Source organism: Protopterus annectens, chromosome 13.part0 (genome assembly GCF_019279795.1).
Source record: "Protopterus annectens isolate FY-2018-M chromosome 13.part0, PAN1.0, whole genome shotgun sequence".
Taxonomy (NCBI): Eukaryota; Metazoa; Chordata; order Ceratodontiformes; family Protopteridae; genus Protopterus; species Protopterus annectens.
The window spans coordinates 845,845,457-845,872,031 of record NC_056747.1 but is presented as its reverse complement, the minus strand read 5'-3'; the positions used below and the strand labels follow the sequence as shown (position 1 = coordinate 845,872,031).

General features: G+C 42.7%; 1 protein-coding gene across 1 annotated transcript in view; it reads right to left on the bottom strand.

Annotated features, from left to right (window-relative positions):
* MYO19 (myosin XIX) overlaps positions 1-26,575 on the bottom strand; it is a 1,187,636-nt gene that overhangs the window by 857,824 nt on the left and 303,237 nt on the right. The window contains exons 8-9 of the mRNA XM_044054569.1: positions 11,158-11,271; positions 10,732-10,908 (exon numbers count right to left, since the gene is read on the bottom strand). Coding sequence (XP_043910504.1) covers positions 10,732-10,908; positions 11,158-11,271 — 291 coding nt within the window. The remainder of the gene's footprint in view (positions 1-10,731; positions 10,909-11,157; positions 11,272-26,575) is intronic.

Genomic DNA, 26,575 nt, shown 5'->3' with positions numbered 1-26,575 from the left:
GGGAATCCCTGCGGCCGATGCTCCGAGGGGAAGACTAGGCACCGAAGCTACCAGTTCCAAAGTGTTCCCCTCGGCCTCGACCGAGGAAGTCCCGGTACCGAACCCTGACGCAGAGAACAGGGTAGGAATGATGGTCGGAACAGAGAGGCTCCGAGGGAGTCTCTGTTCCGACTGGACGACTCTGCTCTACCATCACAGACTCCAACGGCTCCAAGGAGGCTGGAGGAGGAATCGGATGTGTCGAAGTGGGGATCGGCTCCGGAGCAGAGTGGGCTGGAGCAGAGACCATTTTAGCAAAAACCGGGGACTGGAAAAGCCTCTGGATAACTCTGTCCAAATCTGAGTCGGACAACCTGGAGGATTTAGAGGAAATAGATGGGGGTCGAGACTACTTCTCTCTCGGCTCCGATAGACCAGGGGACCGGCTCCGAAACGGCTCCAACACCATCAGCGCCGAATCCGGAACCGTATGAATGAGCATCAGCGCCGAAGGAGACTTCGGGGCCGAGGGGGGAGAGTCTGAGCTGCACACCTCCAACGGCTCCGAGACCAAAGGAGCCGAAGCAGGTGATTCACCTCTCGATCCCCCAAACCTGCGGCTCCGACACCAATGGAGCCGAGGAAAGAGGTATCGAGGCAGACCCTTCCACCCGAGGCTCCGAAGCCATTGGAGCCGAGGAAGAAGAGGTCGACCTATGCTTCTTGAAAGTCTGTTCCGACGGACTGGTCGGAGCCGACGACCTTTTCTTTTTAGAAGCTGGAGAGGAAGGAGAAGCCAAAGATTCCTCAAGAGGGCTCAATTTATTTTTACTTTCTTGAAGGACCCTGGAGGAAAAAGCATGACAAACACTACATGTTTCCTGTAAATTTTTCGGTCCCAAACAATACACGCAAACAGCATGGCTATCAGTAATAGACATTTTGTAGTTGCACTTGGTGCACTTTTTAAAACCAGACTTCTGTTCTTTTGACATCCTGTCACACAACAATTTTTTTACCACGAAGTAACCTTAAAGTAGGACACGAGCCCTTGACTCAACAACGGGACTGGCATGAGATACACAACACAAAACAGGCCGAAGCCGTGTAACTAAGAATGGGCTTAGTCCGATAAAGTAGGACGTACAATATAAGAAACAAACCTAAAATTAGACAATTTTAACACATTAACTCACAATAAGGGCAAAGGCCCTCTAACTTAAACGGGCCTTGCCCGGTAAGTAGAAAAAATTCCAATCACACTGAAAAAGTTCACACACACACGTAAAGCTGTTAAAACAGCTGTTTGTTCGATTAGTGAAGAAACCCCTAGGTGAAAAGACCAAAAAAGTAATAATAAACCACTTAGCTCCAGCCAAGTCGAGACCACGTCTAGCTTGAAAAGTGGCAAACGAGATCTGGGGAAGCAGGAGTGGTGCATTCTGGGATAAGGGGTAGCCCAGCCAATTAGAGACTTCGTTCTACTTTATAGTGAACGAGTCGGAGCCGAGGGATCGGCTCCGATCCCATCAGTTATGAATGTAGGCGAGATAGGATCCCATTACATCAGAGAATCCTTTGCTAAGGAAGGAAAAGGCCTTCACCCTCAGGCTTCCCTAAATGTCAATCTACCACAGAACTTTTCCAGTTGGTAATTTTCCTTTAATACAAAATGATTAGTCTTTGAGGTTCCCCACCTCTGTAGTTGGTTTTGGAAAACTGCCTACCTAAACTCTAATTGAGGAGGTTGAATGGGAATCAGAGTTAACACACAGAGTATACATCTGTGGGGTGTATGGGGTCTGTAGATAAAGGCCTTGTTGTGAGGACAAATCCCAAGCCATCACTGCTAGTAAGCAAAGTGGACAAGAACAGGTATTCCCTGTTTATGTATTACATTACTGTTCTGTGTTTGTCACCACTTTCAATATCGCCAGCTGAAAGTCTGCAGGGCTATAGTCAGGGTAATCATTTTCCTTATAATGAGGTGCTTGCTTATCACAGATGTGTCCTATCTGTCTACATTTAGGTGGGCAGTTTGCCCTCCCAGGCTAGGTCTGAGATATTCATTCTCAGGGTCTGCTTACTATCTGGAGTCACAAACAGCTTCCCTTTAACATCTGTCGGAACCACCTACTGAATTCCTTCCTTATACACCGAATCAATAGCAGTACTTCTTTCAAGGGACATTGTTACATCCCCTACAGACTCTTCAGGTACCAGTGTATTTTCATTATGTACAGTATATGCCCACTGGTTCTTTCAAGATGCAGGCTGACACTCAGCCCAAAGTTTTCAAGGTCAAGCTATCTTGGCAGTGTTGGCAAAGAATAGCTTCAGCTGAAGAGCCTTCTGCTGGGGCAGAAATAATTTACTTATCCTTAAGTACAACATGATCACTAGTAAAATCAGAGTCTTTTGTGCTAAGAAGCATGTTGAAAAGGTCAGAAAAAGAATGGTGAGGCTGGACAGGCAATGAGTACACTGCAAAACCTTCTGCATCTCCTCTAAGGTGGGTGCTTGGATTAAGGAATTATCCAGATATAGATACCTGTGAATCCCCCATTTCCTGAAATAAGCAATGTATCAGAATATAGTGGACTGAGTGGAAAGCCAAACAGCAAAAAAGAAAATATGTTCCTCCCTTGCCTTGAAGGGCAGAATCACTTCTGATCTTTGTTGATAATGAACATGCAAGGTGAGCATCCTTCAAATCCGGCTCACCAGCAGTGCAACTGGTATCAGTAAGGGAAGGAAGCCCCTCAGAGATAGTATTCTGAATTTGGCTACATTTGGAAATCTGTTCAGGGTGAATATGTCTACAAAGTCTCTGCAGAAGCCATCCTTCTTTAAAGCCAAGAGCAATTTGAAAATGAACTTTTTTCCTTGCTCCCTCTCTAGTTTTGCACGTCAAAAATAAAAAATATTGGTTATGCCAACTATTTGATCTGATGGGATAGGAGTTATTCCTGGGAGGAAAAGGAAGGTTCTCGGTTTTAACAATGATATAATCCTCTTTACACACCTGTCAGAAGTCATTTAGAACCAATCTCTTCTGAAGTAGGAATAGGTCTCAATGTGAGGGGGGTAAAAAGGAAGGCATGACAAAGAGGAAAGGGCAGGGGAATCAAGTCAATACTGCCCGTAATCATCTTGAGGGAGGAAGACTCACATCTCCTCCTACTACCTTGTTACATTTCCTACCCTTTGTTGTCTTTACACATCAGTTTCTATTTTGTAAAGGCATCTTTGAAATAAAATGCTTTGATTGCTTCCAACAGCAAGGCTATTGCTTGGTGGGGTAATTTTTCTGCTGGGCAGATTAAATTAATGCTTTACTGACTGTAGTTTTCCACTTCTTTTACACTGTCTTAAAACATTCTCAGGCAAGGAGAGTAAACAGTAAATGCCTATCCAGATGATCTTCTGAAGTGGATAAAAGTCAAGAATAGCAGCATGTAGTACCTACTCGAAGCAATAGGATAAAATCTGAATACATTCATTTGAGCGACCTAACTTACCTCGAATGGGTATAACACAGAGTTGAAATGTCAAATTTCTCAGTGTCGAATGGTCGGAATGTTGTACAAAACACCGAATGCGACATTTCTGACCGCTCTACCACCGTAACAAGCACTACCATGGGTGGGGGGGGGGTATTTTGCATTTTGCTTAAATTGTGTTTGCAATTATGAGAATTTGCCACACTGCTTTCAAACATTTTCCGATCAGCCATCCACTGGCTGATCAAATGAATGTATACTGATAAAATCTTTGGTGTGCCACCACAGTAAAACTTTAATCGACATTAAACAAGACTAGACTCAAAATAAAACTGTAAAAGCAGTACGAGAGCTCTATAAAACGATAAGCGCTTTCCGATATTTGCCTTCTTCAGATTGTAACTTCCTATGGCTCTCTTTCATGAATTAAACTATTCTTGCCCAATCAGTAACCATTTTTCTGACGCCGCCTCTAAATCAACCAATCCTGCGTGGACCAATAATTAGGTGGAGGAAGGCCAAGCCTCCTATTTTCATCCAATGGTTAGTCATTTGTTCTTTAAAATGGGTTTTAGCAGAACTGTTGTGTTTAAGCCAGGAGGGCTATTAGCCGTCAAATTTATTATCCAGCCTGTTTCACATGTTTCACTACGATTATCTCACCCTTCTATAGTTAGCAGAGGTGCATTCAACAGCTTTGAAGACAAACTTATGTGTAGGATTGGAAACAATATGGTTGGCCAATGTATTCTGTAAGATCTTTGTGTAAATCTTTGGTACTACAGGTCGATTTTGCAGCTGTCTATACTGTAGTGTCCATAGGCAACCAGCCTGGGTAGAGGTGTCAGGTATTTTTTGCAGAAGTAGTTTCCCTGGAATGGACTGTAGCAGAAGATGATCCAAGATGTCTGTCAAATAAAGTTTCAAAATTCACCAGTTAGCTCCAGAAGTGCAAGACAACCTGGCTCAGTTCCAGATTTCCTCTGGATGACTGGCAAACAGTGGCAGCCCAGCATATGCTCAATAAAGTGGTGGATTTTATTTTGGTGAACCTTCCCAGTGCCTCTATTTTTGTTATTAGTATGTTTTTGGCACTTCTTCCACATTTTTCATTTATTAATGTATGCTTATCTTTAACAGTAACCCTACACTTTACCTTAAACTTTCTATAATTCTACCACTACACAAGTCAAGCTAAGACGCATGCGCCACCACACACAAAACATTCAACCCCTACTAAAACTATAAAAAAAAAAAAATACAAGTGCACATCCAAAAATTATCCTCTTACTTAACCCCAAACAACATGCACACACACACAAAAAATCTCTCCCTTTACCTAAACCTTACCCTAAAATCCACACACACACACCCGCTTACCTGCATTAACAAAACCATCACCTGGTCAAGTGAAAGTTGAACTCAAACATTTGCTTAAAAACAGTGACTTCCAGTGTCTTAAAGCAATTGTATCCATATAAATTATTTCTGATGGAACATTGTTCCTCTGCTTAATGTTTGAAAATTGGTGTAAAATATAATTGCTTTCTGAGAAAGTATTTTGCATCCAAAATATAAAAGTTAAGTATTTAAGATAATCTACTGAACATGCATGCACAGACAGGCTCTGCTCCTTATACTAGGGGTGAGACGAGCACAGAGACCTGGCAGTGACTGGGAAGTCCATGTGCTTATCTTTTGCACAGCAGCCAATCCATCTTCTTGTAGCTGCTGAAGTTACTTTATTTTTCACTTGCTAAATGCAGTTTTTTCTTCCCCTTACAACTTTACCGAGTTAATACAGCTGACACTAGCACTCTGTCATATTACAGCAAGTGCAAATAACTTGAAATTAAGTACAGGAAAAATATTCAACTACATACATCAACAGAAAATAGGCTGAGGAAGATAAACAATTAGTATGCTTACAATAACTTGGTTAATAAAGCAGCACATCATATTGGGGTTTGAAGTTCTTTCCCAAATAAGCCTAAATTTATAAATTTTGTCTGCCTCAAAACTGACTCTGTAAATATGCCGTACTGGTCACACCTTTATTTTGGTAGAGATGTCTCAATGAAATAACACAAGTGATGAAACTTGGATAGTCTGACCGCTTAATCTTGCAAGGATTAAGCAGTTTAACTTTCTGAAATAAATACTTGAAAAACTCTCTTTCACATGTTTTGAATTCTAATGTGAACTGGTCCAAATAGGTACACCGTTGTTCCGAGTCCAATGTAAACCTCAACACCTTTTTAACTGCTTTCAAAATGAGAGAATAAGTTACCACTGAATGCTCAATTTCTTTGTAGGGTTTAATTCTTTCCACCAATCACGGTTAGCAGCCTGATTCAAGAAAGCATTCAAGGAGAACATTATTTCCTTTCCCAGTAAAGAATTTCCTGAAAAATATTGTGAAAGCCTAGTTTTGGGCAGGTCATACTGACCATCATGGATCCCTCATGAAGTGCAATAAGACACTTTTCCATTGAGAAGAGTAATCATCCAAATCCAGCTGCAAGGCCATCATAAGTCTTACTGACTGGATTTACTGAAGTTGGGGAACACTAAACCCCCTGATTGTTTGGCACTGACAAAATTTCCCAGCAAATCCTGCATTTTCCTCCATCCCAAAGAAAAGTTAAGTATTTTGAGCATTTGCAGCCATTCCCCTTTAGCACCTGGAAGTCACTGTGTTGCATAAAGATGTGAGAGAACAAACCAGTTGACTGCCTGTATCTGTTGTGGAATATCTAAGCAAAGCCCCTCCTTCCACTTATTTACTATTCCCTTGCTTTTATCTAAAATATATTTTTTTAAGTTAATTCCATGGATTTCTCTAGTGTATTGGAATACTGTATCCTTAGATGTCATTTGTTTTTTTTTTCTCCTCTCTCTTGCAACAATGGGAATTTTTGGATTAGGCTCTCAGGAGAAGCAGATGAGACGGAGATCACTCCCATCAAGACATTAATCTTACATTCAGAAAGTTTACCAAAATTCATTAGTAGTTGGAATACCTTGTGCAGCTCCATCTCAGGATCAGTTAAGTATAAAAGCAAGTAGTCAGCACATAAGGCTATCTTATGAGTCTGGATACCCAATTCTATAACCCCTCATTACAGGTTCTTAAAAATGAAACCTGCAGTTCTACATATGTGAAAAGTAGCTGGGAGAGTGAACATCCCGTCTTCATATTCCGTTATAGAAAAATCTTTCAGATAACCTAGCACTAATCTTTAGTCTGGATGATGAGCCCTCATATAATCCTGCAAGTAACTTAAAAAATACCTAACAAAAACAAAGGCATTTCCAATTAACCCGATCAAAGGCCTTTACCACATCTAGACTAGCTAGGCTATTACCAGGAGTGAAGATGTCTTACAAGCATCCTCCAAAATTTAAGCAGTTTTGAGAAGATTGTCTGAAGTGGACCTGCCTTTGATGAAAACAGTCTGATCCACGTGTATGAAGAGGCAGAAATTTTGCAAGTTTGTGCATTAATAAAGACATGAACAGTTTATAATCATGGTGGAGTACTGAGGTGGGCCGGTAAAAGGTCACTTGCGTTGGATCTTTGTTTGGCTTGGGAATCACGGTGGTGCAGCGGTTAGCATCGTCGCCTCACAGCAAGAGGTTCTCCCATTCGATTCTCGGCTGGAGAACCTTGAGTGTGGAGTCTGCATGTCCTCCCCGCGGTTGAGTGATGTTAAAGACATGCAGGTAGGTGTGAGCGTGGATGGGCGTGCCTTCATTAAAGGTTGGGCATCGGGCTGGCAACTCAGCCCCGTAAAACTCCACTGCCAGTTATGAGCGGACCGCAGTTCCACTGTGGCGACTCCTAACTGGGAAAAGTAGGAAGTTTTTTTTTTTTTTTTTTTTTTTTTTATGGCAGTCTTCCAAGATCGAGGAAATACAGTCTTCTGTAGGATAGTATTAGACAGCTTACCAATTATAAAAAGTCATCCATAGCTTTTTTAAACACTTTTAGAGGAAGTCAGTCTGAGCCAGGTGTTTCGGCTTTGAGATATTGTATAGGAGTTTCATTCTTTCTTCTGCATGAAGTGGAAGAAGCTCTACACATTGTTCTGGACTTGATCTAGGTAAAAGCTTTGCTGAGAGAAAGTTTGTAATTGTCGAAGAACTCAACAGCATCTCCTTTCCTGGGTTATATAACTGCCCTAGATAGAGTGACTTCTTCCAAGATATTACCCAGATTATATATTAAATGAGTACCTTCGTGGATTGTAATTTGGTGGCAAAGTCACAAAGCTAAGTATTTCAGAACACAGGAGGAATTATCAAATATTTTACTTTGCAAATCCACATTATAGGTGAATAACTATTAATTTCCTTTGTAACCGAGCCAATAGATCTTTATCTTCTTGCCTGTTAGCACTCATTAACTGATTCTGACTTTGTAATATTCTAGTGTGCAAATTTCTTCTTATTCCTGCACACTGGCAGCATTTATGCTTTATAAATCACCCCAATACTTTTGGCAAAGAGCACTTTAAGGCAGTCCAATTCCCAAAGACTCTGTCCCATCAAAATGCTGAATATGATCAAATGTAGAGGCATCATACCCACTTCATGAAATTGTTCTCCTTGATAAAAAAGGTAATGATTTTTCCAGTCTCTATCCAAGAGTTTGGAGTCCATCTTTAATGCAAGAATGGGGGGAGGGGTATGATCAGAAAGAGATAAAACTCCATAGTCAAGTAGCTTTATACATATGCTCCATTGAAATAAAAAATTTATTTATTCTACAAAAAGATGAGAAATGGTAGGACATGCAAGTGTGGTTGTCAGGAAAACAACACCACATGTACATCCTGAAATGTAAGCAGTTAAGATGCCTGGACTGGAATCTCCCTAAAGCGGAAGTATGAAGATCATGGGCCTGATCGGACTTCTCTGTTAGAGCTTAATGCATTCCCAGTCACACACCTAAAAAGTCATTCCTCCCTGAAAATATGTCCATTCTCTGATTTAAGCAGACATTTCCATAATGGGAGTTACAGGTGGTTATAGCATATTGGGGAAAATGTACTGCATCAGACAATATCCTTTTATCCATATTTACCAATCATTAATATCAACTAACCGAGAGACCAAATCAAAGATAATTTTTTATGAACCGGTACTGCAACACCTCTCCTTGACCCAGTCAGGTAATATGAGAAATGCCCTGGCATGCATGTGCCCAAATAATTTTTGATGTTACTTTTAACAAGAAAGTGTGTTTAAATTGCTTAATATGAACAGCCATGCTATGCCTTTTAATTTGGTTACAAATACCATTACTATTCCATGAAAATATATTACTACTCACAAAGTAAGACGGTTTCCTTGGATTACCTTAACTAGTACCCAATCAATTTCTACTGCACTGACTCACAGATTTGTTAAATGAAAAACTTCAAGTGCTTTCTGCAATACTAAATACAAAACCCATATAACAACAACTTTTCTTGATTATTCTATCCCCAAGCATGTTTCTGAACACTACAGCAAACCAATAAAAATATTTACATAGCATAACAAAGCTTCCAAGGAGAGGGGAAAAAATCCTTAAGGCAGTGAAGCCTTGACACTTCATGTCCAATTAGAAGAATGCTAGTTAGCTTGTTCATCACTTGCTTTCAGCACATGGGATAGAGCCTACTTATCCTCCCTACCAACACACACAAAAAAATTAAAAGTTAAAGCAAACATCTTATTATGTTGCATATGTGGGTCAGTTGTTTTAAATTTGTATGACAGTAGAGTCACATTCAGGACATAACATATCAGTATTAATGTCCTAGTTACAGAGGCAACCGAACAAATTGTGCTAATCCAGTAAAGCACATGAACCCCAGGGTGAGTCTCTTCTGCCAGAAAAAGAAGAAATAATAGCACATACCATTCAAATTAATGGTATTATTCCAGCTACAAATTATACAGCTGTTTTAAACCAATATGAAAAATGCCATCCTTTAAATGAGAAAGCCATCTCTACCATTAATAAAGAAAAGATATTTAAATATCATGCATCATTACATACCATCTAGGGAATCTACGCTCATGCAATAAATTCCTTTAATTCACCAGCAAATTTAACAGCTCTTCCAGCAACTACTGTACTCCAATTATGTCACTAAAGTATGAAACTTAATTCCTGTACAACTTAGGCAAGAAAATCTAAAGTACTTCAAAATCAAACTCAACACAGGAAAGACAGCTATGCTCATGGTAACTAAATATTGCCCTCCCCTAACTACTCTATACCATAGCACCAATCCTTAAACTGTAACAAGGACAGACTACATTCTCTTCTGCTCCCTTTCTGTTCCCATTGACCATCATCTGGTATTTCTTCTATTGCACCCCACCTATAGGACTTTCAAATGTTCCTTTTCTACCTCCACTACTCTGACAATGCATCTGACACTTAACAGATTAATATACTACAGCTGCATATACATAACAATGACTGACTATTTCCTTTTATGCCGCATCACTTCATGCCATGTTTTCTTGGATTATGATATACATTACTTTTCATTATATCATTTTTCAGTGTTTTATAATCTAACACAGATGCAAGAGCATAAATTAAAGTGCAATTTTTAAGCAGTTTTGTGGAGCTTTTCTCCCATGTGCCTCAGCTAAAAACAGGCTCTTGCCAAGTCAATTATTCCAGTCAACCAAGGTAAAATTAAACACATAAACACAATCTTCTGGATATGTCTGATAGAAGATAGGAGTGTCAAAACCCACCTCCCCTCAAACAAACTGTGGCATACAGGTAGCCACACCTAATGGGTCTACTAATGTAGTAAAGCACAACATGGGATTTTGTGTACTGGAAGCCAGTGTTTTCTCTTCTCTCCTTTGAGAGCCTGTAGTGGTTTTTAACCACTCAAGGGTTCCCTACACTGAAAACTATTCTTAACATAAAAAAGCCTCTATTTTTTTTACAGTTTAAAATCCATCCAAAATCGTCCAAAAACGCATGAATGCCATTTGAACTCTCCTGCACCCTCCATCGTCAAGATGTATTCACTTCTAAGATACAGTGCACAGTCTGACAGAGCCGGGGGCACTACCCATAGTAATATGTGATGAAAGGTGCATGTCATGCCAGTCAAGATGCCATTTTGGGCTTTCTTACACATATACCCATCACTTTAGTTCTTACTGTACAATGACATTAAATAACATCCAAGTTTTTTTTTTTTTAAATAATGTAAATCCTTACCTTATTTTTTTCTACCATGTTAACCAGATGATAGCTCACTTGGCCTGCATAGTGTGATACAATAAAGTTTGGAATCTTATTAAATTTGTCCATTCCAATGCATGGGTTAACAGACAGAGCATTCTCTATCCGAATTTGTAACTGAGTGGCATCAGAAGCTCTATTAAGGCGGCATTCCTGAAAAGAGAGATTAACAACATTCAATATTTACTCACACATGCCTGAACAAAGAAAAACACATTAACACACCGCAGAGACTGCTAATCTTTAAAGAGGGGCAATGCAGCCTCTCTTTAAAGAGGGGCAATGCAGCCTGAAAAAATATCCAAAGAAAAATCAAACTTGGTTTGGACACTTCTCTTGAAAGGAAGCTAATTTATTTGCTAAACACTTGTATTAGTCATGACAAGCCCACTAAACACAAACCTCATTTAATAAGGAGAAGATGCTGATAGGGCCTCCTTCAATCAGATCCAAACAGCTGCGATTGTCCTGGTAACTGACAAAAGACCATGCAAGTCCTTCATCCACATACTCCTCCTGTTAAGAAAAAAAATAAAGTCAGGTCCGACCGCGTTCTTAAACATAGTAGCATGACATGTCAATTTTCATGGTAGTTACATTAAACAATTCTAATGACAGTTGCGATAATCAGACTAGTACCCTAAGCTATATATATATATATAAAAAAAAAAAAGTTATGTACTCACCATAACATTTTATCTGCGTTGTCCATTTTCATTCTTCCTCAACAAATGTGTTGGGATCCAGTCATCAGATCTGAAACGGCCACTTTAACCAACTCGTGGAACACAAATTCTTGAGCTCCTCCCTTACCCATAATGCACTAGTCCCTTACCATACCTCAGATCTTGTTTGCTAACCTTTAAACCTTTACATAAAAAAAAAAAAAAAAGAGAGAGAGATGAAATAACAGTACCTGTAGCTCAAATAAACACTAGTTACTTCAACATCTTCTAATAAGGCAAGTCAAACTGGTAGGGGGTTGGAGGGAGGAGAGTTGAATGAAAATGAATACGACCGATGGAACATTACGGTGAGTACATAACCAACTAATATTGTCATTTTCATTCATTCCTCAACAGAGCAGCGTCCTCAGCTACCCAAATCCTGGGAGGACTCTACGGAAGAATATTCCTGAGCACCACTGAGCTGAAGGCTGCTCTTCCCCTAGAAACCAGACCTAATTTGCAATGAGCAAAAAAAGTATGAGGATTAGCCCAAGTTGCGGCTGCACAAATATCATCCAAGGAAGATCTGGATAAAGATACTGAAGTTGCCATAGATCTGGTAGAATGAGCTTTTGGTGGTTTTGGTAAAGACAAACCTATTTTTTGGAAACAAGGGAAAACATTCAGTTAACCATATGGCTAAGGTCACTTTAGTAACTGTTTTGGCCAATTTTGAATCTGAAAAGGAGACAAATACTGGAGCTGATTTCCCGAAAATTTTTGTCCTATGTAGATAAAAATGTAACTGTGAACATCCAACAGGTGCAACATATACTTGTTTGTTTCAGAAATTTGGAAATAAAACTGGAAGGTTGAGTTTGATTAATATTGGATACTGATGCCACAGTAGGAAGGAAGTATGGGGTTGGATCATAAGGATACTCTACCCTTGTGAAAAATCAAATAAGGAGGCTTAGAAGATGGGGCTTGAAGTTCTAAGACTCTTCTAGCAGATGTAATGGCCACGAAAAGTCAGTCTTCCAGGTTAGAAATTTTAGATCACACTTGGCTGATGGTTCAAAGGGAGATTGGGTCAAAGACTGGGAAACCAAACTCAAGTCCTAGGGGGGGGATGGGATCTAAGAAGAAAAGTTCCCCTATAAAAAGGCCTTACAAAGTTTGGAAGAAGCTAAAAATTAATTACTTACTCCAATGTGAAAATTAGAAATGGCAGCTAGTTGTACTTTAATAGCTGAAGAATTAACACTTGCATTAAAAATTGTAGCTAAAAACTCAAACTTAGGTGGTGGTGCTGAAAAGGGGTCAATGTCATTTTATTGCACCCAAACAGTTTCCATTTACTTTTGTAAATTTTTCTAGTTGCTGCTTTGTGGGAAGATACAAAAATGTGATGGATGGGGAAAGTGGAGAAACTATGCGGTCAACTTTAGGCCTAAGATGTCTGGGTGTGTCATGTCCGTCGGATAAGACAGTAGGTCTGGAACTGGATCCAGAATCCATGGTAGGTGAAGCAGAAGAGACCAAAGAAAGGGGAACCAAATTTGACAAGGCCAATAAGGAGCAATGAAGATAACTATGCTCTTCAATCAGCATGCTTTCTGAAGGAATTGGGGGATTACAGGTACCAGAGAAAATACACAGAGGAGACTGGGGGGGCCAACCTTGGAGGGGGGCATCAAGGCAAAGAACCTGCTGCACTTGTTGATCAGACATGCAAAGAGGTCACAGCAAGGTTGGCCCCATCGATGGAATATCTTTTCTGCCACTTTCATGTTGAGTGATCACTCATGAGGCATTAGAATGGACTTGCTTAACTCATCTGTTATCAAGCTGGATTACCCTGGAATGCGAGTTGCTATCAGAAATTGATTGGATGAGATCACCCATTGCCACACACTCAAAGATTCTCAATAGAGAGGATAAGATTTTGATCCTCCATGTTTGTTGATGTACCAGACCATTGACATAATGTCCGCCTAAATTGTAATGGCCCTGGAGGGGAGCGAGTCTTGGAAGGACTGCAACACTCTGACAACTATCATTTCTAGAATATTGATATACATATTATCCTCTTTGGGGGAACATGGGTTTTGGACCATTTTTCCAAAGTGTCCCCCTCACCTGATCTGGGAAGCATCCGTGGTAACCATGGCCATGGGCTGAGGGAGAGTTAAAAAGTGACCTCACATTATCTGATCACAGTAAATCCACCAAAGAAGGTAATTTTTGAATGCCTGAGTTACCTTGATTTGGGTAAAGGTTGGTGATGAACTGACCACCTAGTCGCTAGGGTCCACCAAAGAACTCTCATGTGATACCTTGCTAACAAAACAAAACTATCACAGCAGACACTGACCCCAATGCTTGACAGATCAATCAAGCTGAGAGAAAGGAATTTTGAATAATCTATTTGACCTGGAATCGTATGATCTGTACTCTTGATAAAGGAAGGGAGGCAGTCAAGGACCCTGTGTGGAACAAAGCTCCGATAAACTCCAATAACTGAGTTGGTTCGATTTGAGGTTTGTTGTAATTGATAGTAATTCCTAGGTGAGAATATAACTGGAATATATAATCTCATGCTTTGATCAGGTGATGCCTGGTTAGAGCGGTTATGAACCAGTCCAAGTAAGGAAACACCCAGAATCCCTGCAGCCTCAGATCAAAAATACAATCTCCTTTAGGTCCACAAACCTGCACGACCTCCTGGCCATCTACTGCTGTTCCAACTCCTTGGCTAAACAGTGGAACTCTCCCCCCACACACCTACGCAACCTACCTAACCATACAAATTTCAAATCTCAGCTACTCTCTCATCTTTCTTCCAAATGGGAATGCCCTTGCCACACTCCAGCTTAACCCCCTTCATTCCACCTTGCACGGACTCATCCAGCTACCTAGACTATTACTTCATCCCACCCAAAACAATCCCTCCCCTACTAAAAACAATTTTCTCTCCAATATCTATTGTACTATACTCTTCAATCTCAAATACACTATTACCCTCTCCACGCATATTCCTAACTTACTAATTGCTAGTAGCTTTATATTTTGAAATATTAAACCTACAATTGAGTTTATTACAAAAATATTCACTTTATTTAAATGTTGAAATTTCTATATTGAATTATGTCTTTTCATTTTTGTAACACTGTGACAAGCCAATTGCAAATATGGAGCTCATCTGTAAATGTTTAGTTAGCTTTATGAACTATGTCCTTTTGTAACATGTGAAATATAACTTGCAATTATTGTGGAGCTTTTCTCCCCGGGCCTCCTTTGAAAATGGGCTCTTCTTGGCCCAGTGGACTTCCCCAGTCAAACTTAAAGTGAGCTGCCATTGCTGCCATGCATCTGGTGAACACCCTGGGGGTTATGGTGAGACCAAAGGGCAGAGATCTGAATTGATAATGACTGGCTCCTAGCTGGAAGCATAGGTATCTTCTGGACTTGCCTGTTCATAGTATCATAGGAGATTACTAGGTTATCGACTCAGAGGTCATTTTAAGCCTAGCCGTTTCATCCCAATGTAATACCATGGAAATGCTGTCAATACCCAAGATTGCATTTAGTGATGACTGCCCATTGTCAAGGAGGGTTACGGATTATCCCCAGTAAGAATTTACAGTGCCTTATCCACTTGTCCAGGTTCCTCCTAGATAGTGTCATAGAGGTGCTCTGTTTCACATGAAATGGCAGCCTATTCCAAAGATACGGCAGTTGCTGGGAGATGAATATGTCCCTCCAGCATGTTCTATTTAAGTCAAAGACCATATTTAGGTTCCTGGAACAGGGACTTGGATTGCTCTGTAAGCAAAGTATAAGCCTCCCCTAAGAAGTCTACATGATACGGAGTATAGTGACAGAGACTTTATTTGGTCTGTGTAAAGCACATGCTGGGGCCCCTTGATCTTCTTTGTTAGAAATGTCTGAAGTCTCTCTAATTGCTGCAGGTGCTTAGTACGGTATATGCCAAAAGGGATGATGTATTCAATTGTGGGCTACATAAGGGCCAAGTATTGGGGTTATAACTTCTTTTGCTCTCAAGGAGATATGCCTTTACTAATAAAGTGTGCTATGTAGAAAGCTCTTCTTACTACAGAAAACATGATGGTCGAAGTTAAGGTCACAGCCAACTTGTGATCCCAGGTCCCTTACCACTTCATGGGTACTTAGGGTATTGCTGTTTATTTGACAGTGTGAGGGGACATTGTGCTGAAGGGAATGATGATGCATTTCTTTGCATTCAGTTTGAGACCGTGACTAATACACCAGTCATTGGTCTGCATGAGACCCTTCTGGAGAATACTGACATTATTTGGAGATTCAATGATCACACCTAGTTTGCAGTCATTTGTAAACGTGGTCAGCCACAACCAGTTTCGATATGAATGTCTGAAGTATATACCAAACAGTAGGGGGCACAGCAAGGACTCCTGTGGCACCTTATGAGTAACAGGTCTGCTGGTTGATATGGCGTCACAAACTTTGATGGTGTGTGTCCGGTTTCAGAGCAACCCCATGTTAAAATGAAGGGGTTTTCATTTAGTTTGTAAGTTTATTGGAAATGCCTGAATGTAGGATTGCGTTCATAGGTAGGTACTAGGCTATTGGCCCTGGGGCCTATATAAGCCTTAGCCAAAAAGGTACTGTGGCTTTTGCCACCCAAGAAAATTATTTTCCTGTGCCCCTATCGAGCAGAGCCACAGAGGTGATCCCCGGGGTAAATTTCCTATTTCCCATTCAATCATTAAGATTTTTCTTCAAGAGTGTTAATGAGGAGCTTTGTTTGATACAGATAGGCAGTTTGTTCCAGAGTATGGAAAGTCTCTGGGACAGGAATCTATCCCTCCAGCATGTTCTGTTTATTGTAGTGACAAGGTTTTTAAGTCCCTAGAGCATGCAGCTTGGAAGGATTGAGATTTCTTTAAGTGGAGCATGTCCAACAGCTTCGGATTTGACATAGCTTGGTATGTTAGGCAGAGATGGTCTATGAGTAAGCGATATGCGACGGAGTAAAGCTGGAGTTTAAGACTATCTGCATAGGGCATCTGTTTGAGGCAGTTAATCCTCTGAGGTATTTTTGTGGCCTTTTTGAATGCCTTTGCCAGGATGAGGTATACTGTAGGCACAGATATGTCCTTGTCAATGGCCTTGGTCATCTACCAGATTTAACAGGCAGGATCTAGCCTTCATGAAGCCAAATTGGGTAGGTTCCAGGGTTTGGAAGTCATGTATGTCTTTATTTATGAGGTCCATAATGATACATTCCATGGCCTTACAGATGAGGCTGGTCAGGCGTATGGGTCGGTAATTCCCCAAGTCTATTGCTAGGCCACCTTTGTGGAGGGAAACTGCTGCTTTTCTCCATTCCGCAGGAACAAAGCCTGTGGTTAGGCTATGACTGAAAAGGGTACTTAGTGGTGATGCTAGTTCATGTTATAGCCTCTCTAGATAACAGCCTGGGATGTCATCTGGTCCCATAGAGGCTGTGTTTTTTGCCTTGGATAAGGCTTTGAGGACTGTCTCTTTAGATATGTAGGGTGGGGTGAGGGTCATTGCGAGTTAGGAGAGGATAAGGCAGAGAAATTTTCACCAAACCTATCCAATAGCAGGTTTGCTCTCTTTGTGGGGTCACTGTGCATGATACAGTTGGCCACTAGTGCTGCACATGCTTGGGTCCTACCCTTTAGGTTACTTACATAGCTGTAAAAGGCCTTATGGTTATCCTTGGCTGTACTTGCTAAGTTTCTCTCAAAGGAGCCCTTGGACAATTTGACAAGTTGTCTTGTTTGCCTGCTGAGGCCGAGGAGGGTGCTTTTCCATTGTTGGGGCCTTGCCTTTGTTTTCTTGGACAGCAACATTTTGCATTTATATTAACGTTTGTTGATGCTAAATGTCCACCATGGCAAATTGTTTTTACTTGGGGTTCTGGCTTTGATTCTTTCTGGCATGTCTGAGTTTATACACTTATGCAAGTGATTGTGCAGGGCTTTAGTGCAAGTTTCAGTGTAGTTATCACTTCCAGCTTGGAGTGGGGCTTGGAATGCATTTATACCTTCACAAAGGAAGTTGCAGTTTGCCTTGGTGAAGTTTTTTAGTCCGATTTCACCCTTTGTGTTCTTGTGTTACTGCCAGCTCAAAGGTGACTGATTTGTGGTCAGTTTTAACTAAGGAGGGTTTGACAGTTGCAGCAGTACATCTGCTTTACATATTGGTGAGGACCAGATCCAGAATGTTTGTTCCAGGGCATTTGAATTAAAGTCAAGGAACTTTTGCTCTAGCGAGTTAGGGCTAGTGTAGGTTTCCCAGTTGATGATGGGATAATTGGGATCCCCTATAACCAGTGTGTTCGGTAAAATTTGGATCATCTCCAGTTTGTTCAGTAGGCTTCGTAGGCATCGTGACCCATGGAGGGGGCTCTATAATTGGCTATGACTTGAATGGGGTCTAACCCACCATAACCTGGACCTGCAGTAACTCCATGGAGTTGTCCAGTCTAATTACACAGGGGCTGAATTTATCTAATAGAATGAAACACCACCTCCTTTGGCTTTCACGTTTATTTTGCAGTATAAGGGTGTGGAAGGCATTGTAGCCTTGCAAGGTCAGGTTACTCTGAGGTCTTGATCCAGGTTTCTGTAACTGCACAGACATCTAGTGATAGAAATGCTTCCAGGGAGTGCAGTTTTTGGTTTAAGCTCCTAGCATTTAGCAGCATGACCATTATTTTGTTCTGACTGGTTAATTTCATGTCGGTAATGTTTGAGAGCTTGCCTAAAAAAGGCACTACATTTGCCAGTAAAGCCTAGAGGTGTCAGATGCAAACAGTCTCTGGCAAAGCAATGAGGTTTGTCGACAATTGCTTCCCAGGCTGAAGGAACTGGATCCCCTTTGAATGACAGTAAAAATTGAAATCTATCATTTTTTTTATCTGTGGCATCATTCTAGGTGAGGGTAGTAAAGTGCTCAAGGCTAGGGACATACGTGCATGGGAGACGCACTCAAGCTCAACTAGGTCTCTCTTCATACAGTCCAGTAAGGTACATTTCAGGTCATTCACACTAACATGAACTATGACACAGTCATAAGAAGAAGTTATGTACCTACCATAACGTTCCAGGTTAGTTGTCTTCTTCTCGCATTCTTTCTTGCTGGTTGGGTTCGGAGCCTATCCTCAGCTCCGACTCGGCCATCTTCAAAAGCCCGAGAGCTGCTTACTGGCTCGAAGCCCCCCTTTATCCCATGATGCCTGGCACTAGATACCCAGATCTCGTTTGGTAAACCTAACTACAGACATAATAACAATTATAATAATAATAATACAGTAAACTGCAGTATGATGCATGAACCTACTGGAGAGACTGATAGTGAGAAGTAATAGCCAGAGAAGACTCAGCCAGTGATACAAAAACATAAGGAACTCTTCTCGGTCTACTAGGATAAGGGGATGGAGGGTGGGACGCAAGAAAGAAGGCGAGAAGAAGACAACTAACATGGAACGTTATGGTAGGTACATAACTTCTTAATGTTAAGTTGTCTATCTTGCCTTCATTCTTGCTGGTTGGGACAGCGTCCCTAGCATCTCAATCCTGGGTGACTCTTCAGAGCAGACTCTTCAGAGCAGTGGAACCAAAATCAGCTCTGCTCCTCGAGGCCACATCCAGCTTATAATGTGAAATGAAGGTATGAAGATTGGCCCATGTAGCTGCCGCACAAATAGTTGACATTGGCAATCTTGCCCGAAAGGCCACTGAAGTAGCTAGAGCTCTAGTGGAGTGACCTTTTGGTTTAGCAGGAAGCTCTTTATTCCTTAACTGATATATAAATGTAATAATAGATGTCAACCACCTAGATAAGGTTACTTTCGACACTGGTATACCTTGTTTACCCTCAGCATAGGACAGGAACAACTGGTCTGATTTTCTGATTTGCTTGGTTCTATGCAAGTAAAAGCGTAACTGTCTATGAATGTCCAACTGATGTAACTTGTATTCCGCTTTGTTGAAATAATTTGGAAAAAACACAGGTAGGTCAATGGACTGATTCAAATTATTATCAGAAGTAACCTTTGGAAGAAAGGAAGGGTTAGTCCGAAGAGAAACTCTATCATTGTGAAAAATTAGATAAGGAGGACGAACACAAAGAGCCTGAAGTTCAGAAACTCTTCTAGCCGACGTAATTGCAACCAGAAGAAGGGTTTTCCAAGAAAGAAACTTCAAAGAACAAGCTGCAAGTTCAAAGGGGGGCAGTTATCAGGGACACTAAAATAAAATTCAGGTCCCACGGAGGTGGGGGATCTCTTACTGGGGGCCTGAGTAGAGTGGTCCCTTTAAGAAAGGCTTTACAAAGCTTATGGGACATGATGCTTGTATGAGATAGGCCCGTATGAAAGTTTGAAATTGCAGCTAGCTGAACTCTAATCGTGGCAGAAGAGGATCCAGCTCGAAAAAGTTCCGCTAGAAATTCTAAAATATGGTGTACAGGGGCTGCAAAGGGATCTATATTCCTGGTCTCTGCCCATAAGGAAAAACGTTTCCACTTACTAGCATAAGTTTTTCTAGTGGTAGACTTATGCAAGGATAAAATGATTTCACGCACTGAGTGGGAGATGTTCGGAAGCCTGGCTAAGGTCGGAAGTGGAGCAACCAAGCAGTGAGCTGGAGAGATTGAAGAGATTGGTGCAGCCCACCCGATTGATGGATCAGGAGGGTCTGGAAGTGGGTCCAGGGTTGCTCCAGAAGGTGATGATGCAGGAACGGGAACCAAATTTGTCGAGGCCAGTAAGGGGCAATGAGGATCATCTTGCATCCCAATGTGGTAACTTTCTGTATTAGTTTGGGAATCAGGGGAAACGGAGGGAATGCATAAAGAAGTCCCTGAGGCCAATCGTGAACTAGAGCGTCCTTTGGGAAGTGTCCGGGAAGAGGGAGGAGAGAGAAGAAATTGTCGCACTTGCTGTTGAAGGGGGTGGCAAAAAGGTCGCAGCAAGGCTGACCCCATTTGCGGAAGATTTTGTCCGCCACAGTTTGATTGAGAGACCACTTGTGAGGCATGAGAATTGCTCTGCTCAGCCTGTCTGCTATAACGTTTGACTTCCCAGGGATGTGCGCTGCTATCAGAAACTGTTGGGAAGAGATCACCCACTGCCAAAGTCTGAGTGCTTCTCGACATAAGGGGTTGGACTTTGTTCCGCCCTGCTTGTTGGTGTACCATACTACTGACATACTGTCAGTTTGAATTGCAATGGTTCCGGTGGGAAGAGAGTCCTGAAGAGCTTGCAACACTAAAAGCATGGCCCTCATCTCCAAGACGTTGATATGCAGATGGTACTCGTGAGGCTGCCAGGTGCCTTGGACTGTTCTGCCCTGAAAATGCCCCCCCCCCCCCGATCAGGGAGGCGTCCGTGGTCACCGTAGCTACTGGAGGAGGAAGAACAAATGGTCTTCCCTGGTGTAATGATGGGGAAACCATCCACCAAACAAGTTGGTTTTTGCATGACTGTGTTGCTGGAAGGACCACTGTGTGAACAGCATCCACTGAAGAATCCTCATGTGAAAACGTGCAAGGGGGACTTGTATGATAGTCGCTGCCATGAGACCCAACATTCTTAGGACGAATCTGGCCTGAATTTTCTTGCATCCTAATAAGACCTGCACATGTCGTCGAATGTCTAACACTCTGTCTACTGAAAGTCTCACTGACATGTCCTTTGTATTTAAGATTGCGCCTATAAAGGTGATAGATTGACAAGGCGACAATGCAGACTTTTCAAAATTTATTGTGATGCCTAGTTTGGAACAAGTTTGGATGGTGTAGTCTCTGGCTTGCAGCAGGTGATGCCTGGTAGTTGCAGTAAGGAGCCAGTCATCTAAATATGGAAACACCTGGAATCCTTGCCGTCTCAGGTGAGCGGTAACTACTGCCAAACATTTGGTGAACACCCTGGGGGCTGTGGTGAGACCAAAGGGCAGAGCTCTGAACTGATAATGACTGGCTCCCAGCTGGAAGCGGAGGAATCTTCTGGAGCGTCTGTCCATTTTGATATGGTAGTACGCATCCTGAAGATCTATGGAGCACATCCAATTGTCCTGACCCAGAAAGGGTAAAATGGACTGCAGCGTGACCATCCGGAACTTCGTTCTTTGAACAGACCTGTTTAGTCTGCTGAGATCCAGAATGGGTCTCCAGTCCCCTGTCTTTTTTGGTACCAAAAAGAACCTTGAGTAAATTCCGGATCCTTGCTGGTCTGCTGGACTGACTGGATGGCTCTTTTTCTTAGCAGTTTTGAAATTTCTTGAACTGCTTGATCCCTTAGACATCTGGAAGGGATATGTTGGGAATGTGTGGAGTGCGAAGGAAGGGGATTTTGTAGCCTTCGGATATGATAGACAGTACCCATTTGTCTTGTGTTATACTTTGCCAGGCTTTTGGGTACAGCGATAATCTTCCCCCGACTGCCTCCGAAGGTGGACAGCCGAGCAGCACTTCAGGGATGCTGGAAGGGCTCGTCAGAGAAAGATTCTCTCTGGCCCTGATTTTGCGGACCCCCTCTGTCCCTAGGGTGGCGTCTATTGTTGTTACCTCCTCTGCCCCTGGAGGGGAACTCTCCACGTGCATCAGGCACGGCTCCCTGGGGTTTCTAGAACCACATTTTCCCACTCTTCTGACCCAGAGAGAGTCTTGCCTTCCTGCTCACACCTGGTAAGGGTATCCTTCACCTGTGGTCCAAACAGAGCAGAACCAAAGGGGGTGTTGGTGAAAGACGCCCTGAAGGGTTCCGCAAAGTTGCATAACCGCATCCAAGCATGCCTCATCAAAGCCACGCCTGTGCCTGCGGCCCTACTCGCTCCATCAGCTGCATAAGAGATGAGCCACTTGGAGAAGTTTACTACCGAATTAAGATTCGCCAGCTGGGAGGCAACCTTAGCCTGGGCCCCCACAGCTGATGGATCTTGAAGGTATCTCCTAGCTCTTTAAGGAGATCCCTTTGAAGGCAGGTAAAGTGGCACAAATAGTTCAGAGACCTCATGGAGAAGGTCGCTGGGGAAAACATCCGCTTCCCATATCTATCCATCGTCCTAGATTCCTTATTAGTGGGAAGGACAGACGAAGTTTCAGCCAACTCCTTTTTTGTGGCCGCTGCTACCACCATGGCATCAACGGGCACACCCTTGGTCAGAAATTGCTTGTCTTGTGGGGCAGTAATAAATTGTGGGCCTGTGGGGAGTTAGTTCCATTGTGTCTGGAGCTGACCACGCCTTTCGAGCCACACAGATATTAGTGGATCGAAAGGCGGAGACACCCAGGAGGTGGAGGGTCGGGATCCAAATGCGTCCAGGAATACCAACTCATCCTCGGAAGTGTTAAGGGTAGTCCAGTTGCCCCTTTGTCTAAGAATCTCAAGGATGTCTGAGAAGGAGACGTCCTCAGAGGGGGATCTCAGGGACCCTTCAGACTCCTCCAAGTCGGTATCTGAAGTGACAGATTCGGGGGGGGCAACATGCTTCCTCTTGCATTTGCTCTTTCGAGGGGGGCTCCTCTGAATGAACGGCGGAGGCCTCGGAAGAGGAAGATACACCCAATGGGGTGCCCTGGAGCACTTGTTCCCCACGCTTGGAGTCTGGAGGAGGGGCAGAGGCAGGAGCAGGCACCATGGGGGGAGGAGCCGATGAGGCTGACCGTGAGGCTGACTCAGATGCCAGCACACTCATGACCTCGAAGGCGCCTCTTCCCGACACCAGAGAAGGCTCCGGCTCCGAAGAGACCGGGATCCTTCCCGGCACAGAGAGAGATGGCTCTGAAGCCGATGTAGGAGCCGAACTCACCTGCGCCGAAGCTCCGAGCGGGAGAACGGGGGTCGGACAAGGGTCCAATGCCACTCGCCTCCTCGGAGCCGATGAGGGAGTCCCGGCACCCAGATCCCACCAAGGACAGCACCATGGAAGAGATCGGAGCAGACAACTGGACCGAAAGAGGAGGTTATCGGTGCCGTCGGTCCCACAATCCCAGCCTCAGCATGCTCCGGCTCCGAACTCAAGGGATGAGTCGAAGGAGGAACTACTGCAGAGACAGGTAGAGCTGAACCCTGATGAGGGGGGGGCTGGATAGCATTTTAGCCAGGGCCTGCGATTTTAAAAGCCTGCTCACCACTCTCTCCAAATCATGGTCAGATAGACCGAGAAGAGTGGGATCGATGACTTCACTCAGACTGCAACAAGGGCGACCCTGGAGCCGAGTGTATCGACTCCAAGGATGGTGATCTGGAGCATTTTCAACTCCCTGACGGTTCCGACAGAAGAATCGGGGCCAACTGGGAGATAGGTACTTCGGCTCCAGTCGGAGCCGAAATTGACTTGGAGATAGGTACTTCGGTTCCAGCCAGAACCGAAGTTGAAGCAGAAGCCACACCCGACGACTGCTCCGAATTGGGAGCCGATGGCTTGGAAGGTTTCACTGCCTGAGCCTTGGCCGATGATCCTTCAGGTTTAAGCAAACCCCTACGGATAAGCTTATTCCAACGCTCCTGCAGGACTCTTGGACTACAGGCGTGACACACCAAACAAGAGTCCTGCACATGTAGGGCGCCCAAGCAATAGACACAAGTGTGACCATCTGTCAGTGACATTTTCTGACAGCATGAGTCACACTTCTTGAATCCAGAAACTTTCGTGACTTCAGACATTCCTATAAAGGAAAAATCAAAATACAAAGAAAGAGTACAAAGGGAAGTAGGTAACTAGAAAAAAACACACAGTCCACACAAGTTACCACACCCTAACAGCACACACACACTCTGATATAAGAAAGGCTTACAAACTACCACAATTTCTAAAGAAAAAATGTTCCCACCTTAAAAAAGGAAGCAAGGATAAGCCTCTAACTAAAACGGCTTACCTTAAAAAGGAAAACGGGAGTGGGGGAGGGAGGGGAAAACTAAGAAAATGAGAGTTCAAGGGGGGAATTAAACACTCACAAATACCACAAATCCTACAACTATGTATGAACACTAAGTATTCTAACTAATAATATACAAAAAGTTCTAAATATATATCAATAAAGTGAAAAAATACGACCTGAGCCAGTAAACGCAACCTCGTAGCAGAAGCGGCAAACGAGATCTGGGCATCTAGCACCAGGCATCATGGGATATAGGGGGTCCTCGAGCCAGTAAGCAGCTCTTGAGCTTTTGAAGACGGCCGAGTCGGAGCAGAGTATCATCTCCGAACCCAACCAGCAAGAATGAAGGCGAGATAGACAACTTAACATCGGTATTTGTTGCTGAGAGACCGGATGAATCCTGGCACCAGACAGGCAGTGACAGTAGTGACTTTGTGTGACCTGGTGAGTGGGACCAGTGTCTCTCACTATTGAATCTCCAATGACCAGAAGATTTGGGTTTTTCTGCTATGCCTTACTGCCTTGGTGGGTGAGACACTGGTGTTGATGTGTGTCATGGGTGCTGTGGGGATTGTTAGTTGAATCAATCTTGTGTTTTAGGAGGCAGAGTATCATCTCCGAACCCAACCAGCAAGAATGAAGGCGAGATAGACAACTTAACATCGGTATTTGTTGCTGAGGGACCGGATGAATCCTGGCACCAGACAGGCAGTGACAGTAGTGACTTTGTGTGACCTGGTGAGTGGGACCAGTGTCTCTCACTATTGAATCTCCAATGACCAGAAGATTTGGGTTTTTCTGCTATGCCTTACTGCCTTGGTGGGTGAGACACTGGTGTTGATGTGTGTCATGGGTGCTGTGGGGATTGTTAGTTGAATCAATCTTGTGTTTTGGAGGTCTCTGGTGTTTTGACAGAACCTCTGAGTATGTGGATTTGTGTGTTTGATGCATACTTCTTGTATGAGTAGTTGTATGTGCATGGGTAGTGGTGCAATTAGCATATGTAGTGGTGGGTGAGTTGACAACATTTTCTGTGTTACTGTTTTGAGTGACAGCATGGATTCTAGACCCCCTGGTGTAAATAAATCTCTCGCACTCTGTACTGTGTGTCAGTAGAGGATGGTCTGTGTACATGAGGCCTCAAGAGACCAAAGTGAACAAGGCTGGCAGGAGAAACAAGGGTAGTCCAATGGTTCATAATGCTAAGTTGAAGACTGTTGTCACTAGGGGGTGGCTATTCAGAACTGATCATGGAGGAACTCTGTGGATGGATATTTCTGCCTGGGTTTTAGGGAAAATTTGTTAAATTTAACTGTCTAGCTTTGGCACACAATTATGCGGCAGTGAGCGGTGCTGCACAACATGCAAACAAGCAGAAATACTCAAACGCTGGGCCTAAATACCAGAAGCTAAAAACTTTAAAAAGATTCAAAAGGACCAATGAGGAAGCTTATTCCAAGTCCTATACCAGCCTCCCTTTAAGAAGATAGGCCCCAATTAGCATAATTCTCTCATAAAAGTGCAGATAGTCCCCTTGTAATCCAAGATGGCCTGGAAAATATGCTCAGAACAAAAACCATTACAGAATTCCAGAAGCAGCAAGCCTGTACCTGGACTATACTACAGTTACTAGCTACCCTAGTTTCAGCAGGAAACATTAGATAATGTTTAAAACAGCATAAAAATAGCAGTGAGACAAAAAAAAGTTTAAAACAGCAGAAAGTCAGCAAGGAGGCTCTGAAGAATGCTTTAAACAGTGAACAGAGCAGTTATTTAAATACTGCTTGGCGGGAAAACCAGAAAAAGCAGGAAAAGATAGCTCAAAAACAGTGAAAAACAGCAGTAAATACTTGAACAGTCAAACTAACAAAAAAGCTTTGTAAACAGTGAAAACAGCAATACAATTTAATAGGCACAACAAAGCAGACAATTGCAGTACAACAGTGTAGTTTAGATCACAGTAAATACAGTATAAAACTAGGTGGCAGGCAATAAAAAAAGTGCAGTAAATAGTATAAATAAGCAAATAAATAGGCAATCTATGTTTTTTGGGAAGGTCAGAAGCCTCTAGTCATCTAGTATCTCAGCTCAGAGTTGTGGCTGGTAGTCCACCTCAGTTCAGCTCGGTACATTTTTAAGATAGTATGCATCCTGAAGATCTACTGAACAAATCCAGTCATCCTTGTGCAGAAAGGGAAAATGGACTGTACCATGACTGTCCGGAACTAAAC